At 37.8% G+C, this 19,551-nt stretch overlaps 1 protein-coding gene across 11 annotated transcripts in view; it reads left to right on the top strand.

Annotated features, from left to right (window-relative positions):
- CDKAL1 (CDKAL1 threonylcarbamoyladenosine tRNA methylthiotransferase) overlaps positions 1-19,551 on the top strand; it is a 566,460-nt gene that overhangs the window by 537,539 nt on the left and 9,370 nt on the right. Inside the window, exons 15-16 of one of the 11 annotated variants that reach the window (XM_039866452.1) lie at positions 6,939-6,947; positions 12,021-12,041. The exons of 9 other annotated variants lie outside the window; for them this stretch is intronic. In XM_039866452.1, the coding sequence (XP_039722386.1) occupies positions 6,939-6,947; positions 12,021-12,026 (15 nt within the window). In that variant the 3' untranslated portion in view covers positions 12,027-12,041. Of the gene's footprint in view, positions 1-6,938; positions 6,948-12,020; positions 12,042-12,400; positions 12,446-19,551 lie in introns of those variants that run through there. One more of the 11 variants, XM_039866451.1, reaches the window with a different exon arrangement.

The following is a 19,551-nucleotide window of genomic DNA, read 5'->3' as shown; positions in this document are numbered from 1 at the left end:
CACTTGATCCTATCCCTGGAAGGTAGTCAACAGTTACTAAGTGGGCATGGTCCCTTTTCCCCAAATTTTGTTGCTTCTGGAAGAAGCAGACTCTGAAGATGACCTGGTACTAGCAGTTTGGGTTTCGTTCATTATTTTATCATGATCCTGTTGCACGAGGGCAAGAGTGGGGTGAATTTCTCAATGAGGATAACCTATTCAGTATCTGAGAACCAATCCCATCAGAATTTCTAGCTTGCTGAAATTTCCTGAGGTTTTCTTGAATGATAATCTCCCCCTCCTACACACTTTATAAAGAAATCTGGAAAGGTCAAAGCATCTAAAGCAAAATAATGTGTTTAAAAAAATTATTTTTCATAGTAAATGAATTTCCTTGAGAATTTTATGATGATTCTTTAAGAATTTGGCCCCATGCTGCTGTGGACTTATTTCGTCTCACTTTAGGCCCTGCTGGCGTCTTTTGATAAAACCGGTGAGAGGTAAACAGACTAGGGGGAAAAGCACAGGCTGGGTGAGAGTCATGAGATCTGGATTATAGAATTCTGACATTTGCATGCAGTAACAGGTTTTGTGACCTTTTGTACATCAGTTAGGTTCCCTGAACCTCAGTTGTCCCTAAGATTCTGTGATTGAAATATTGCATTTGACAAAAATGAATGGAATGCCTACCCTGTGGCAGGACTTTGAAATCTATAAATATTAATAGAAATCGGGCCTTGCATTTTCAAATAATAATAGGTGAAGGCCTATAACATGATGGCAAATGAAAGCTATAATAAAGTCAAAAGGTTACTGTCCTCTAAGAAATTATATTCTAGTGGAAACTGCATATAGTAACATCTTTTTATGATTATTACTATTCTTTTCAGTTTGGTTAGAGGAAAGGGGGGTTAGAAGGGGAGAATAAGAAAGACAGACAAAATCAGTCTGATCAACTTTAGGGAAGATGTGAGCCAAAATGCCACCTCCATCCTCATAGGGAACATTTTTTAATAAGTTCCATTTAAGGATAATTTATTTCAGAAAAAGGTTGTATAATTATTATCCAATGGAAGGCATCATAGAGTTTAAAGGGATAAAATATAAACCAAGGAAAGGCTAGGTCATGAAACTTTTGTCTGTAAATTGTCATGAGACTTTGTTTTTAGGAGGGAGAAGGGATGAGAGAAATTCCACACGGAACACTTAAGTGTTCATGGATGATCTAGCATGATAATTCTCAAGTGTGGTCCCCAAACTTACAGCATGAGCAGTATCTGAGTACTTGTTAAAGAGACAAATTCTCAGGCCTCAACCCAGACCTGAGTCAGAAGCTCTAAGAGTGAGACCCAGTAATCTGATTTTTAATAAGCTCTCCAGGTTGATGCTGGTGCATGCTGAAGTTTGAGAAGCACTCTTCTGGGAAAATGACTCTCAAGTGGAGAGGAGTGTTTGATATTTGTAAGAGCAGTTTTAATATTTTAATGTAATAATACCAGATTTTCACAGTACCAGCTTTAGAAAATAGAGTTGAACAACATCTTGGATGATAGAGGCTGTCTCTCATCTGTGAATTAATAATTTTTCAGAAGGGGGTTATGAAAACGATGGTGGGGACAGGCAAAAGTTATGTGTGGGGATAGGTGGGTGGGTGGGGGAGTAGTTTAGTGGAAGGGGCCAGGGGAATACGAACTTTGAGAAAAACACAGTTCTAACATGTTGAGAGCATTGATATTTTTACATGCTCTGTCATAGAACTTAAATTTGTGGTAACATACCCTGTTCAATGTGATGATCTTTTTATACAATTGAAGTTTCTTTAGAAATTCCTATGCTGTTCAGTCATTTAATCTGAAGAAAACTTATGGGTAAACAGGACCTAATGTCACTTGTACCAAATCCATGACCATTCGATAATATGAAAAATTATCTGAAAGCAGTCATCAAAAATTTGGACCAAAGTTGTTTTATCTCTATTATGGAAATTTTCTATTAATTGAAATTTGCAGGCATATACAAAAGTAGAATAGTATAATTGCACATACTCATCACCCACCTTTAATGGCTGTCACCTCACAGCCAATCTTATGTCATCTGTGCTCTACGCCAACCCCCCTGATGATTTTCAGCAGAATTCCATTTATCATTTCATTTCATCTACATATATCAGAAAACACCTCTAAAAGATGGAGATTTTTAAAAAACGTAATCACAATACATTATCACATCTAAAAATAATTAACATTAATTCTTTATCTGACAATATTCAAATTTTGCAGTTTTTTAAACAGTATCAGGATGCAAATGAGGTCCATTCATTACAATTAGTTGGTATGTCTTGTAAATCATTTTTAATATCTCTTTTCTGTTGTTTTATTGCAGTTTATTTGTAAAAGAAACCAGGTCGTTTGTCCTGTGGCATTTCCCACAGTGTGGAATTTGCTAATTGTACCCTCTCATACAGTTTTACGGGGTTCTTTGCTGCCTGTTTGTTTTATAAGTTGGTAGTTAGATTTAGAGGCTTAATCAGATTCAGATTTGAGTTTTTGACAGGATTATTTCGTATGATGCTATGCATTTCATTATGAGGCATAGTAGTTGTGAGTGTTAGCAGTTGATAAGCATTGCCTAAGTGCATTGAGTCATTGGGGGTCACAAAATGGTGGCACTCTGATTCTGTCTTTCCTTCCTTATGTATTAGCTAAAAGTACTACTATGAAGAGAAACTTTCTCCTATCAATTTTTGTTTACCATGAGGCACAGTTCATGCGGGAAAAGTGAGAAAAGGGCTCAATACTTTCTATTTACCAGTTTTCAAATTTGAGTTGATTCTCTAGCATCTTCCAAAAGTAAGCAATGAGGGTTTTTTTAGTAATACTATAAAGTTACAGATTTTTACATATTTGATGTGTTTTTATCTATAGTAGTTACTATACTTAATTGGTGCTCAAATTGTTGCATTTTTGGTTCCTCAATCCTTTTGACATTTTTCCCCCTGATTCATACTATTATCCAAATCAAATTCAGAACTTGTCTGTCTTACATCTGTAACTTCTTTATTCCACACTGAAAATCCCAGTTCCCAATAACTCAACATAATTATCACTTGCTTTATCTTGTAATATTCATATAACTGTCTGATAATAACCACACTAACACTACCACCAAGTTGTGATTACTGAAAACAGTCGAAGTTGTCGTGGTGGTTTTGCGGTTGTTTTTGTTCTTAGAGTTTATCTGCCTAGGGATGTACAGGCAAATAATGGTTTCAAAGTCGCCTGAAATTGTTCCTTCCCATACAGTTATAGCAAGAAACATTAGGAGCATTTGTTTCAGTTTGTTTTTAATTTTTAGAATTTTTTAAATTTAATTTTGTCTCATAATTATGTAAAATCTTTTGCAAAACCAAATCTACAAAAGTATGTTATACAGAGTCCACCTTCTACTTACTCCCGTCACCTCTACCTGATTACCTTTCTTACCTATTTAAGAAATTATTTGTTTTACTTTTCAGTTTATTCTTTCAATGGTTCATTTTAACAATATGAACAAATACATGTACATATTTTTAGCACTTCCTTCTTAGATAAATTGTAGACACTTTTGCTGTTTTCACTTAATATATCTTGACAGTTATTGCATAACAGTATTTAGAAATTCAGTGAATGTTTTTAATGATTCTCGTTAGGCTATTAAACGATACATGAAAGTCTTATGTTGCTGTAGTATCTGAGATGAATAATATTGCCCTTAGTGAAATTTGCCCTTAGTCAAAGAAAAGATAGAATTACCTTATAGAGACTATCAGCTCCTAGACTGCAGGAGTCGACTGCAGCATGCTGAAAGGCATTAGGTGGTCAGAGAAACAGTAGGACAGTCAAGAGGGTAGGAGTGGTCAGTCATTCGAGCAAAACAAAGAAGGTCCAGAAGCTAATATTGGCAGTGAACATTTGCATCCCAGAAGAGAGGATGCTTTGGCCAATGGACTTCAAAAAGTCAGAAGACCATCTCAATTTGGAAATGAATGCATCTAGTTACCTTAGCCTGGTGCCATTATACATTTGATGCATTTACTTCCTTTTGTTGAGTTCATGTTTACCAGACAACCTTCTGATATTATAATTTGCCTTCCTCTGCAAATCTGCCTGCAGGAATAAAATAGGTTTGTTCAGCCCTCTACAGGTGTGTTGTTAATAAATTGGCATTCTAGTTTTATACACTGGCTTCCTGTGTCCAGTCCATGTGGTGTCTTCTATGGGTGAAAATCAATTTCTGAGCTTTCAAGGCTATGAGTCAAACCTTCAGCCAAGGCAGCAGGCCACCTCCTGTGGCCTTTGAGGGATAGCAGGAGATTTTTCCTCCCTAAATATCCGCTATTCTATTGGCTAAATGCTCCACACTTACCGCTATGACTCAAAGCCAACATTTATGGGGTGCTTATTATGGGCCAAGTACTGTGCTAAATACCTTACGTGCATTCACTTATATATCATCCTCATAGCCCTACGAGGAAGGTTCTATTATTATCCCTCTTTCACAGATAAGGAATCTGAGCCTCAGTAACTCAATAAATACTTTATCCATAGTCAAAAAATGAGATGAGAGAGGCAAAATAGGATTTATATCCAAGTTTTACCAACTTTCAAGCCTGCGTTTTTGTTTTTGAAATGTGGTAAAATATACACAATGTAAAATTTACTAACTTAACCATTTTTAAGTGTACAGTTCATTAGTGTTAACAGTATTTATATTGGCGTGCAACCAATCTCCATGACTTTTTCATCCTGCAAAACTGAAACTTCATACCCATTTAACAGCTTCCCATTCATTCTTCCTTCCAGCCCCTAGCAACAACCATCCTACTTTCAGCCTCAATGAATTTGACTACTCTGGCTACTTCATATGAAAGGAACCAGACAGTATTTGTCTTCGTCTGACTGGCTCATTTCACTGAGTCTAACCGCCTCGAAGTTCATTCATATTGCAGCATGTGTCAGAATGTCCTTCCTTTCGAAAGCTAAATAATATTCCATTGTTGTACACATCACATTTTCTTTATTCATTCATTTGTCAATGGACACTGGGTCGTTTCTACCTTTTGGCTCTTATTAATAATGCTAGTATGAATATGGTTGTACAAATATCTTTTTGAGACCTTGCTTTCAATTTGTTTGGCTATATATCCAGAAGTGGAACTACTAGATCATATGGTAATTCTATTTTTAACTTTTTTAGGAACCACTGTACTGTTTTCTACAGTAGCTATGCCATTTTACATTCCCACCCAACAGTGCACAAGGGTTCCAATTTCTTTACATCCTTGCCAACATTTGTTATTATTTTTGTTTTTGGTTTAGTTTTGGTTTTGGGGGATCTTTTGGGAGGAGAGGTAGTAGTAGCCACTTGATGGGTGTGAGGTCAAGCCTGGATTTGAAAACTCAGGCCCATACTGCCTTGCCTTTTGAATTACAAGATTCTTAATTATAACTTCTAAACAGTAGCTTCCGTTTATATACCAGAGTAAGCTTATACCAGATACCAAAAAATAAAAAAATAGGAAAAGTAAACTGATGAGAACGTGGACAGTATTAATCATCTTCTCTGTGCTCTGTTAAAAGTAGTATTTGACTTGTAAGTCTGCCTTAGATAGACAAGAGAACATGGACACTACCGCTGTTTAATAAAGGCTAACTAGTTTTACTCCTAATGTTCTTCTTCTTTTTATAAAAGGCCCACACTCTAACAAATCACTTGACTCCTACAATTTCTAAGATTGATATGTAAGAAATCAGAGCTATTTTGTGCCTGGTAGGAGATAGAAAATAAGAATATTCTCCCCTAATTCTAAATTTATAAATAAATTTTATTCCAAAGTTTTTCTCTTTTTGAGTCTATTGCTAGTGGTAAAGAATTGCTCTAAAGAAGAGATAGGGCGGCTTTGGGAAAAGAGCTCAAGATTTGGAGTCCGTCGAGTTTGCGTTCAAATTACAATGTCTGTGATCTTGTACAACTAATTTCCTTGAATCACAGTTTCTTCATTTGTAAAATGGACATAACTGATTCACAGGAGATTAAATTAGATAATAGGGACGTAGTGCCTGGTACATATAGGTATATTAATATTTAATGAGGGGATTCAATAAGTATAGCTTTAAACAGTGATTTCCTGGCTTTTAATTTTTTTACTTTAATTTTTTTTAAAAGGACTTTGCTTCCATGGGTTTTCACTCTACAAAATGATATAGATATTAATAACATGGATTCTCCATTCTGATTACTTGAGTTTGAATCCTCGTTTCATCACTTACAAGAAATATGACCATGGGCAAGTTACTACTGAATCTCTCTCTACCTCAGTTCTCTCCTCTAGAAATGGAGATAATAGTATGTACGTCATAGGATTTACATGGAAATGGCCTAGCAGTCAATAATTGTTAGCTACTATCAATATTATTAATTTGTGATACATGCCAAGGCTTTGTTTTACTTTATGCAATGAAGGCGAAAATTGCACAACCTTTTGTTATTTTAAATGTAATTATCAGCCATGATTTCCTACAAAATGGCAGGTGAAAGCAGACCAACTTAGGAGGTTCTTCCCGTGATGAGAGTAACAAATTGAGAAAAAGAGATTCAAACAGTCTTGTAGCATTGGCTCTTCTTACTGACGGAGATTTATTTCTCATTCTTTATGCCCACTTTTAAAGGAGAATAAAATGCCCCCAATTTCTAGAACGGAGAGCTGGATCTACTATTCTGTTTCTCACAAATGAGGGGAAGGCTGCCCCAGGGTGCCTGGCTGCCACCTGTTTCTCATCTTTTGGGACTTTGATCCTAATAATGGATTCACTTGAGCAGTTAGATAGCACAGCACCAACACAGCCGACTGCACTTAGAAAGGAAGCAGAAGTTTTCAAGGGTGGCATGGTTTGCCTCATTACCAGACAAAAGGCCAGCAGGATATTCAGGTGTAGTGAGTTTTATGTACAAAGTATACTATATTTTCAGAGCTTTGACCCTTAGAAAAGCACCGTTAAAATGCTTTCCTCTCCATCTAACATTCATTTCCAAAACCAATGAAGTGAAAGGGTCTATTAGTTCAGGGCCAGATTCGAAATCACATGAAAACTGCATTCATGAGGTTAAGAAATGGCTTAATAATTAAGTTAAAACAGTTGAAAGTGGATCTAATTTCAAACAGATCAGCTAACCGTGTTAGAGGCAAATGAGGGCGTGTTCCTTCCTATTTTCCTTCCACCCCAAGACATTGGCTCCAATCCCAAGCAGTTTTTCTAGTTTCTTTTTTTCTTTTTTAACTTTATATAAGATTGAATTCTTTGTTACCCACATGTTAAATTGGTGTCACAAACAATTAAAACCACAGTACATCTAATATTTAGTCCATTCTTTCACTTTGCATCTAATTAGTTTCCTTTGCAGGCCCATTAGGACATATTTGGGTTTTACAGTCTAGATACATAGCTTTTATTCTGTGCTGCTGCGGTATATTTTATTGGACATTACAGCTCAACTAGTACGATTATGTCAGTTCAAAATATATTTAGTATGTTTGCAGTACCCTTCATGTGCCATCCAAAGTATCATCAGAATGAGCTGATGCTAAACAGTTAGCATTCATTTCACTTCCATCACTAATTATGCAATCACTGATGATAATTTTCCTCCTCCTGAGGCTTGTAGCTGGGGCATGGTAAGGGGAATCGCATGCATCAAGAAACTAATTGTGATTTGATAATAATAGCTACCATTTAGTGAGCCTCTACTATGTGCTGAGTGTTAAGGCTTTTTACTTGTATTACCTCAATTTTTTCTTCCAGCCTGGGCTAGGGCAGCTAGAACACGTGAAGTATTCCTTACACTGCTGTGCACACTCACAAAGAGGCATCGTAAGGTGGGATTGGGCAGGTACTTTCCCTGCCTCTCTATCCTTTGCCCACATTGAGGGGAGGGAATGAAAGGAACAGTGAGCTGAGGCAAAGACATGGGCAGACCCCCAGAACAAGGAAGGGCTAAGGGCAAGAGAAAAGAATCGGGCTCCCTGAGCCTGAATCACACATACGACATGCAAGTAATACCTGGCTTCCTATGATAAGTTTTAGCATTATTGAACATAATATTATCTGGGCACTAAATATTGGAGATAGAAATAATGAATGTGATCTTGACCTCTGAGGAGATTTTCATCTGGACATTCTGGTAATGCTACTATTCTATTGTGACCCCTGTAGGGAGGGATTGAGGGATTATGTAGGTACACTAGCTGCCCTGTGCAACATAACTGCTCTTGTGGTTAAAGTTTTATGGGTGATTTTTACTAAATCTGAATGAATTCATTAGAAACAAAAGTTATTCTTCATCCTAAAAGGACCAAATGGAAAAAGCTTCCTTATGAAAACCAAAGCCGTCTCTCAGAAACACCCAAACCTGAAAGATCATTTAAGCCTAATCTCCTGTCCCTTCTGGCTGGATCTAGGGGGACTCCAGGAGGATATGAACTCCTGTAATGATTTAAAGCCAGGTGTCCAGAACTGTTCTTTGCTGCTCTCATTTTGACTACATTACTTTGCCTTCAAATGTCTTTCCTTTTTACTCAGTCAACAGTTATCAGTGCCAAGTATGGCCATGTATCTCAGTTTGTCTGAGACAGTTTCAGTTCATATCCACTGTACAGATACACTTAATAATAGTACCCCTTTTTCATTCCCCTAAAGTATCTTGGTTTGGATGATAAATTATATGATCATCCTGTCAATTCCTAAAGTAGACCCAGCACTGTGCTAAGCACTGCTTAGGTTACAGAAGTCTAAGAAGTGATTCTTGCTCTCAAGGAGATGAAAATCTAGTTGGGAAGAGAAGATATGTGCATATGAAACAAAATCTATAATATATCCCATGCTAAATTAGATGGTATCAGTTCATAAAGGATTAGAAGATAGGAGACCTCTGAAGACTTGTGGTATTAGGGTATGTATGAATCAGGATTCTTTGCAGACAAAAGAAAATAGTTCACTTAGTTTAAACAGGAACGAGTTTCAGAAGGGATACTAGATAGTCCACAGAATTATTGGAAGGGCTGGAGGTAGACTCTTTGCTGAGTTTTCTAGAAAACAACACCCAGAGCCACGTAGAGGCTGCTGGTAAGAGATGTTACCTCTGCCCCCTGTCCCCTGCCCCTCCCTAGCAAGGCAGAGTTTCCAAGTTTGTACCGTAGAGACAAACATAGGATGGAAAATGTTCCTTAGAAACTATATTAGTAAGGTAAAAATGCCATTGAGGCGAACTGTCACTGTGGAGAGAGTGTTTAAACAATTTCCACTACAGAGGGTTTCATGGATGTGGTGAGATTAGAACTGGACTTTGAGGGTGAGAAGAACTTAATTAGGCAAGGGAAGAAAGAAATTTTCCACAGTGAGAAATTTTTCTCAATAAGAAATTTTTCTTTACTTTTCTCCAAGTGGTAGAGTGAGTGCACAGGAATAAATCTGGCTTTTGTAGGGGCATCCATATGCAGAAGTGAGCAGTGGGAGGAGGTGGAAAATCACATTCATTATGAAGAGTAGAACCTATGGGTTTTGAAGTCAAATAGAGTTTTAACACGTTAGACAAGAAAGCACATGTATTAGTCCATGATAATTTAGACTGTCCTGCAGTAACAAATTAACTCTGAAAACTCAGGCTTAACATAACAAAGGTTAATTTTCTGCTCGTTCTACAACACATCTACTACCATTAATGGGCAATTTGGAATCAGATATTGTCTGTTCCACACAGCCACTCAGGGACCCAGGTTGACTGCAAGAAGAGAGTTGCTGGAGAACCAGACTTTTCACTGCCTCAGCACAGGAATGGCATATGGTTTTTCTATGCACATCCATTGGCCAGAACCATTCACATGACTCTACCTAACTTCAAGAGTCTGGGAAATACATGCTCCTGTATAAATAAGATATGGGTGAATACTAGAAGTTTCTACCTTGCACTTTGGAAAGTTTTTGAGCCCGAGCATAGCAGTGAAACTCATCTGTGTGAATAAAAGCTCATGAGAGTAGGGCTCCCTGTCTGTCCCTTTCACCACCAGCTCCAGGTCCTAGCACAGTGCCTGGCTCAGAGTTGGTGCTCAGTACATATTTGTTGAATGAACTTGGCTTTCAATGACATTCAGGGTGGAATGGATGGTTTCTTTACCAGACTCAGGGAAGTTGAGAATACCTAAATAGGTTGAAATGTTCTGTACCTCGACCTAGGAAATTAGTATATTTTTCAAGGGCTAAATAAGTCATAGTCAAGCCACCCAACCTGCTCTTTGAAGTCATTTGACATCTCAACAGGCAGATTGCAAAACCCCCTTTTTAAACTGATGATAATCTTGCAAATTTAAATTCTTTTCATGGGAGCTGTAAAGATGTATACTTCAGAGCTGTGCATGCTTCTAACCATAAATTTTAGTTTTCTTTCCTTTTACTTTCTAGTGATGAAAGTGATGGCTTGTTTCTCCTGTCGTACTCAGGGTATTGACTTTGAGTTGTGCCTAAAATAATAGAACCACGAATATCTTTGTTTTCTAACGTAGTTTGCGAAGTATTAAATTTAAAGTGCTTTGGGAGAAACAAATTTGCTCCTGTCCCTCTATCTCCCTGATGCAATTCTGTAAAATTACTGAGAAACATAAATATTCAAGCCATATGTCAAGTTGACAGTTATCTGGTAGGAAGTTAACCTATAAAAATAGGATGCAGTGCCTTTCAGATTTTCCACCACTTGAGACAGAAATCGAGGGACCAGAAAAGCAAAGAAATATTGCAGATGTGTTTTATCATGATCAGCATCTTCCTTCTAGAGGCCCCTGGCTCCCAGAGCTTCTCTTTTGTAAATATCCACTTTGAAAGAATCAAGTATCTCTTTAAGCACATGAGCTTGGGGGTCATACTGTGTGGATTTGGAATTTTGGCTCTGTCCCTTACTAACTGCATAGTCATTGGCTGGTCACTCTCTAGGTATGTTTCCTGCTTTATAAACTGAGAGTAATCGAATCTATTTGATAGATAATTTTGACAGTGAAGTGAGATAATTCATGGGAAGCAATGCAGAGCAGTACCTGGCACATAAGAAATGACCAGTGATTATGTGGTGTGAAATTGGTGGCGTGGTGGTAGCCACTGAAGATTTATCTAGGCCTAGTTAATCAAAATACTAGTAATATCATATCCATGGACATGGGTTTTGTTTTGCCCAAATCACATATGTACCATGAGAAGACTTGTTCACTGGTTTTTCCAGGCATATTTAAAACCATTATTTCTAAAGTATATTTGCCTAAAATAAATACTTTGTGATTAAGTTTCCCTTTTTCATTGACTTCGAGTGGTTCTTCTTTTCTGTTATCCTTCAGATGAGGTCAGTTCCTTTGAACTATCACAGAGCATTCATGGTATATGATAGTGTTACATGCTACCGGCCTTTTTCCTTTAAATATTCTTGGGGAGGTGATTTTCTCTTTTCTGAACTGTATATCTGAAAATAAACACAATTTGCCTATATGGTCTCCCTGTTTCTACACTCTATATCGATCACATCATGTCTCTTTTCTGCTCATACCCATCTAGGATTCCATTGGACCTAGCATATGTACCCCAAAATTGAAAGCAGGCACTCAAACACTTGTACACTAATGTTCATAGCAGCATTATTCACAATAATCAAAAGGTGGAAACAACCCAGGTGTCCATCAACAAATGAATGGATAAACAAAATGCGGTGTACACATACAGTGGAATTTTATCAAACTATAAAAAGAAATGAAATTCTGATACATGCTGCCATGTGGATGAACCTTGAAAACATTATGCTAAGTGAAATATTAGGACAGATATTATATGATTCTACTTATATGAAAGATCTAGAATAGGCAAATGCATAGAGACAGTTAGTCGATTAGAGGTTCTCAGGGGCTAAGGGTAGAGATGAGGAGTTATTTCTTAATGGTTACAGAGTTTCTGTTTGGAGTATTGAAAAAGTCTTAGAAATAGGCAGTGGTGATGGCTGTACAACATGACGATTGTCATTAATTGCACTGAATTGTACACTTAAAAATGATTAAGATGGTGAATTTCATATTGTGTATATAACATTACATATATATGCATAAAACAAAGTTCCTGTAATGGCCTATAAGGCCTAGTGCCTTGGCCCGCCATTGCTTCTCTTATATTGTCATTGACCCCTCCCCCCCACCCCACCCCCGAAGCACTCTGGACCAGCACACTGGCCTTCATCCTGCTACTTGAACTTGAACATAGCAGGTACCCTCCCTCAGGAAGGCCTTTCCACTTGCTAGTCTCTCAGCTTAGAACGTGTTTTTCTTAAATGTCTGAATGACAGGTCTTTCATCTCCTTCATTCAGGTATCTGCTGAAAGACCACCTTATCAGTGAGGCCTTCCTGAGTAACTCTCTGTAAAATAGCCACCACCATCATCTGTCATAACCTGGTGCCCCCTTTCTATACTGTTTTTCTCCATGATACAACTCACCATCAGACGTACCAAATATTTATGTTCATCTCCATTTATATTAAAATGGAAGCCCCACAAAACCCACAAATGCCAACCAAAATAAAGAAAACAGAAGCAAGGACAAGGAAGCAATGAAAACACTGAGCTACCAGAAAGCAAAAGATAAAATGGCTAAAAGAAGACCTCATATTTCAGTAATCACCCTAAATGTAAATGGACTGAATTCACCAATAAAAAGGCACAGAGTTGCAGATTGAATCAAAGAACAAAACCCAACCATATGCTGCCTCCAGGAGACACATCTAAGCTCCAAAGACAAATATAGGCTCAAAGTGAAAGGGTGGACACAATAGAATATATAGATGTCAAATTATAATGAAAATTATATAATTGTATAACCAATGTTACCCCAATAAACTTAAAAAAATAAAAAATAAAGGAAGCCCCATCCATGAAGGCTGGTATATTTTGCTTCAGTCACTTGTCTTACTATCTAGAACAGTGCCTAGCATGGAGCAAATGCTTAGTAAATGTCTGTTGAATGAATGAACTTGTGATGGAGATGTATGTACATCCCTTACTAAAAGGGCTTGCAGGACCAAATATCTGGTTATTCTGTAGTATCAGTTAACTATACTATAAATGCCTCATGACAACCACAAAACCTTAGTAGAGTTCAGCTAATCTCAACCAGACTTACTCATGCATCTGCAGTCAACTGTAGGGTAGCTAAGCAACTTTTTCTAACCTTGGTGGGGCTTGCTGACATGTCTGGTAGTTCAGCTGGCAGATCTAGATGGCCTCAGCTGGGACTACTTGGATGAATCCACCCTGTTCCATGGATCACATCCTATCACAGGCTAGCCTGAGTATGTTCTCATAGTGAAGGCAGAGGAAAAAGAACAGCAAACAAGTGCTTTTCAAGCCTCAGCTTGCTTTTTGTGTTCAATAACATCCCACTGGCCAAAGAAGGTCACATAGTCAAGACCAGGGAGGGCACTACGCAGTTATGTGATAGAAAGCACAGACACAGGAGGTATGAAGAGTTGAGGCCATTAATTTATTCTTTCTGCCACACCTGATGAAAGCCCATCTCTTTTGCTCCTGAGCTGAGCATCTTTCCACCCTTTTTCTGTAGCCCCACAAGAATTCACATTCTTCTTCAACCTTAGATCCAGTCATTCCAGCTCTACAACTCAGTGTCTTGTTTTTAGATATTGAGTTGTAGAACTGGAAGAGTTGGATCTAGTTTTTGTGGGATTTGTTTTGTTTAGTTTTGTTTTTTAATGCATTTTTCACGTGAAGAATCCAAAAGCTAAAAGTTAGTAGAAGTTAAGGGATTTTTTCTCATGGTCTTCTTATGAGAAAATTAAGTACTCTAGAGCAGAGGTCCTCAACCCCTGGGCTGCAGACACCAGTACTGGTCAGTGGCCTGTTAGGAACTGGGATGCACAGCAGGAGGTGAGTGGCAGGTGAGCAAGCAAAGCTTTATCTGTATTTGCAGCTGCTCTCCAGCGCTAGTATCACTGCCTCAGCTCCATTCTAGATCATCAGGCATTAGATTCTCATAGGAACACTGGTCCCTGAATCCAAAAAGTTTGGGGACCACTGCCCTAGAGTATGGTGGTATTCTCTGAAGTGCATGTACCCAATAACTCAACTAAACATTATCACCCTTGGGGCCTGTGGTAGGCAGAAAATCAGGCCCCAAACATGTCTGGGGTCCTAATGCCAGGAAACTGAGAATATGCTAAATTATATGGAGGGACCGGGGATTAAGTTATGGATGGAATTAAATTTGCTAATCAGTTGACCTTAAAGAGATTATTGCGGATTATCTAGGTGAACCCAGTGTAATCAAGATAGTCCTTAAAAGTAAAAGGACAGCAGGGGAATCAGAGGTCAGAGTGATGGGAATGCTGATGTTCGAGGATGGAAGGGGAGTCAGGATCCAAGGAATGCAAGCTGGAAAAGTCAAGGAAATGGATTCTCCCTCAAGCCTCAAGAAAGAGGACAACACTTCTCTTGATATTAGTCTAATTAGACTCATTTCAGACTGCTGAGCTCCAGAACTGTAAGATGATAAATTCATGGTTTTAGCCAGTTTGTGGTAATTTGTTACAGCAGCCTTAGAAAATGAACACAGGAACTGATCTTATCCTGTAGAATCCAAGTAAAAAATGTGATGTGTTATTGGCATCTGAATGACTGTTTATGTTCTGTTTTCCACATTAGCCAGTAATTTTATAAAAAGTGGAGGTGGATGCCTTGAGAGATGGGAAAGAGGAAGTGGTAAAAGAGAAGAGGTAGATTAGTTACTGAGCCCATCGAAGAAAAGAAAGCAGTTTTAGAGAGACAGCTGGAAGAGTTAATGTCCTCAGGAAGTCCTGGCCCTATAGCTTGAGCCCCACAATCTGGGGCAATTTTTTCTACCTTTGACAACCCCTTGTCCCTCCCCTCTCTAGCCTAAACCCTGCTAGAGCTTCTAACTTAAATCACATAAGCCATGATGGGGACTTGAGATTGGCCCATACTTGCAAAGATTCCTCTAGTCTGGGTGATACCCCCAAGAGTAGAATTGCTGGGTTGGCAGGTGTGCGCAGCTTCCACTTTACTAGATAAAGTCCCACCGTTTCCCAGAGCGCTTGTGTTACTCTAGACCATGACCAGCAGCAGCGTCGAAGTGGTCTGATGCTTCTATGTTCTCACTGTTACTTAACGTTGGTAGGCTTTTTACTTTTTGCCACCCTGGTATATGTGAATTGCTATCTCCTTCTGTGTTAACTTGTGTTTCTCTAATTACAAATGAGTTTGGGCATATTTTAATATATTTATTGGTTTTCTTTATGTATTTATTCAGAATTCCTCTTCAATAAAGAGTCTGCATAAGTCTTTTGCTCATTTTCTTCTGTTGAGTTGATACCTTCTTAGTGATTTTTAGGATTTTTTATATATAGTTTAAAGTCAGCTATATGTGAAGCAAGAGTATCTTCTCCTAGTTTGTGGCTTTTCTTTTAACCTCTCTTTGGTGCCCATAGACCTTCGTGTATTTTTGTGATTTAAGAACCATTTCCCTACCTTGTAGGTTAGAAAAGTTTTCTGCCCATGTCGCCTTCTAAAATTTTTCCAGTTTTGCCTCCTCCAGGTATGTAATCAATCTATCTTGTAATTGATTTTTAAATATGGTAAGTAGGAGTCAAATTTCATTGTTTTACATGTGTATAATCAATTGTTCCAGAAAATTTTCTTGAAAGTCCATCTTTCTTGCTGGTCAGCAATGCCTCTGTTATAAATAATGTTTCAATATTATGTGTAAATCAGTTTCTAGCCCTCTACCTGGCATCTTTTCATATTATTATCTCTCACTATTTAACAAATTACATCACAAGTTAGCAGCTTAAAACAACAAGTATTTATCATCTTAGAGTTTCTGTGGGTCAGAAATCTGGACACAGCTTAGCTGGGTGCCTCGCTCTCAGTGCCTGTCATGAGGCTGCAGTCAGGGTGTCAGTCAGGAGTGCTATCTCAACTGAAGCCTCAACAAGGGGAGGATGTGCTTCTAAGTTCATTTCTAAGTTCATGTACTGAGGCCAGGATTCAATTTCTCGTGGGTTGTTAAGTTAAGGTCCAGGTCCTTTGCTGGCTATTGGTCAGAGGTCTCCCTCAGTTCCTTCTCATGTGGCCTTCTGTATAGGGCAGCTCACAACATGGCAACTGGCTTCCCTCAGAGCAGGCAAATGGAGAGAGTGAGAAAGATGGAAGCCACAGTTTTTTGTAACCTAATTTCAGGAGTGACACCCTATCATTTATGTGTTTTTAATTAGAAACAAGTCAGTAAGTTTAGCCCATTGTCAAAGGAAACATATTACACAAGAATGTGGATACCCGGAGACGGGGATCGTCGGGGCCATCATGGAGCCTGCCTTCCACTTTTATAGTCATATACATTATTTAATATCTTAATCTTCTCCTAATTATTTTAAGCAACTTTCGATAGAATTATTTTTTACTTTTAAAAAACTGTTCGTATTCAAAGTAGAAATAGAAAGGGAGAAAGGGCATGCCTTGGAATAAGTTTTTGGAAGAATGCATAATGGAACTTTGGAAATGATGGGAAAATAGGTAGAGACATGAACTTTATTCAGGTGGCTGAGTTTCGTGTAATTATAGTATATGTACCATGTAATTTTTCTTAACTAGTTTATTTGAATGTTCCAAGCTGAATTATTATCATGGTGATCTACAGGCAACATTTTTTTACTTTTTAGCTCATCATTTATGAGACTCTTTGAGACAGAACAAAGCACCTGCCATCTCCTTTATTCATTTTATGCAATTCATGGAGCTCAGTGATGATAAAACCATATCTCCAAATGTCATTGAAAATGATACTTAGAACAGGATGGAAAGGGTCGCATTGTAATAGCAGTTAACATACACATGGCTCCTTTTTCATTTAAAACACAAACGTCTGCCAACCCACTCTCTCATGGTTACCTAGTTGGAAGAAATCCTTAGGAGTAATTATTTTGAGGTGAATTGATTACTTAAAGATTAACTTCAGTACACTCAATTGTTATGTTCATCAGTATCCTAGTTCACAGCTTCCTGTATACACTTCATGGAATGAGAATGGTTTGGGTTGTGATTTAAGAGATTATTGAAAGGACTTCATCATCAGTAAAGCATCTTGACCCAATTCACTTTTTCTTCCCTGAGCTTTGCCACAGCTATGGAGCAGCTTTAGTTTGTATTAATGCCTGTCTCCAGCCAGTAATTCGGAATAGATGAGTTCAGATTTCTGCCACTATCATGAACATTGTAATTGCAGCCTTCATAGTTCTAAATGAACTTCTTGGTTCCTTGCTTATTCCAAGGCACTGTGTGTGTGTGTGTGTGTATGTACATACTTGTCTATACATCTATGACTGATATTTATTTATCAGAAGAGAGACCTCTATAAGTTCTAGAGTAATTTCCAAACTTTGATATAGTAAATAAATAACTTGGGTTTTCCTTAAGTAGGGCTAGTAAGAAAACCTTCTCTGTTTTGCCTTCTCTTTAGAGAAAAGAATTTTTAGTAACAACGAAGAAGTAAAAATAAATGTATCTCCAGCTAGGATGCCAGATCTCTGATAACATACCTTTTGGCAAAGCTTGCAACCTCTTATTTTTTGTAGAACTAGAGAGATTATGTATAAACAGATGACAATGTACTACTGTTGGCGAACATTTTTGTACTATGTTATTTATCTTAGATCTGATTCTCCTGCCCTACCCTTCCCTCCTTATTTTGGTAAATGTAATGTGTAGAAAATTAAGAAAGTGTAAACTTATTTGAATGGACATTGGTGTTAAGTTACAGATGAAGAAAGTTAAAGAAGATGACAGTATTCAGATAGAAGGCCACCACTAGAGGACCGGGAAGGCATTACAGACACTGAGCAGCTCTTTGTTCATTCCTTGTTTTCAGGGACTGATGGAGCAGTTTGTGTTAGGGCTGCTTACCTTAAGAGGTGCTTCCTTAAATTTATATCCTGGGGAGTAAAATGCACTTAGGATGGATAGCTTTCTGATATGAAGATAATTTTGTATTCAAAGTAAACTCTTGAAGTTGGGGTTTTTTTTTCCTGATACACTGCGTAATGTATATTTTAAAAAAATTTCCTTGCATTGATTACGTATTTGGTTTCGATAGATTTTCTGAATAGGCTATAAGTTCAGGCTAAGTTAAAAAAAAAAAAGCAATTCTGAAATCTCATTTATTTTGAGTTATGAGCCATCAAACGATTTTTTCTTTATCCCTGTTAGCGTCCACTCTAAGCTCTAACAGTGCCTCCGAGCCATGAAAAAAATTTACACATAAGAAGTATTTTGAACCCATTAAAAGAAGTTGGGAGCTTAAGAGTCATTTTCATATCTCTTGAGTCGGATGAATTGAGATCTTACACAAAATAATAATTAGGTGATGGGTAGATGCCAAGCCTTGGTTTTTGATATGATTATCGCTGTCTTTCATTTAGCACAGTTCAAGTTAGAGGGTTGTGAGATCTCAAAGAGAAGGATCACTAAGACCATGCAGGAGCACATTGCATCTTTTCCTTTGGTGAACGTCAAGGCAGAATTATTCAGAATATAATCTGAAAGGCATTTGATCATGCGGAAGATAGTTTAATAATTTATGTCTGGCCTTATTAGCAAAGCCTTGTGTTTACTCTGCTATCACTAAAATAAGATTAGAAACCAAGATTATAGTGATTTGTGTGTGTGTGTGTGTGTGTGTGTGTGTGTATGTTCCAGTTTAAAATATTTTCTTTGCAATTTTAATGACTTGGTAGCAATTACACATTTGAGGTGAGAGGGGGAGAGAAAAATTACATATGACTAATGTCTGATTTATAATTGCTCATGCCCAAAAATGATACAGAAAGGCTTATCAGTATTGTGCTGTCATCGTGTAACTCTGTGACAGAGGTTTTAAAATGTATTCTCCCAAAATAAAGGAAAAAATGAATTGACTCCAAATTTAATTTGTTGATCCTGTTACATGCTGGTATGCCAATAATGCTGATAGACAATGCATGTAACATTATTTAGACTTTAAGAACTAGAAAATACTAACATCTTTGGTCTGGAGATAATTAAGCACTCCTAGTGGTATGATATTAAGAAATGTTTTAAGAAATGATCAATTTGAGAAATGTTTAGAAGAGTAGTTGAGAAAGTAGCTTGGCCCCCTTAATCCCCTGGATGGCCTGGTATCTGGTAATGACACTACGCACAGGGCCGAGGTTGTCTGTCAATTCGAGGAAGGGAGCTGGCACGTGGGAATCAATTGCAGGGCCCTGGCAACACCTGCAGGTGTCAGGGACAGAAAGAACTCATTTAGAAGCTGTACTGCAAGATGGGAAGACAGGTGGCAACTCTCTTACAGGGATATCTTTTATTTGAGCAGAACCAGACCAACTGTTCCTCATTAAAACACATTTTGCAACATGTTCTAATGTGATCAGATCAAGTATGTGTGCGTATGTTCAGAGA

Source organism: Pteropus medius, unplaced genomic scaffold, assembly GCF_902729225.1.
Source record: "Pteropus medius unplaced genomic scaffold, Ma_sr-lr_union100, whole genome shotgun sequence".
Classification (NCBI taxonomy): domain Eukaryota; kingdom Metazoa; phylum Chordata; class Mammalia; order Chiroptera; family Pteropodidae; genus Pteropus; species Pteropus medius.
The sequence above is the reverse complement of the archived record's forward strand: the minus strand, read 5'-3'. Positions and strand labels throughout refer to the sequence as shown.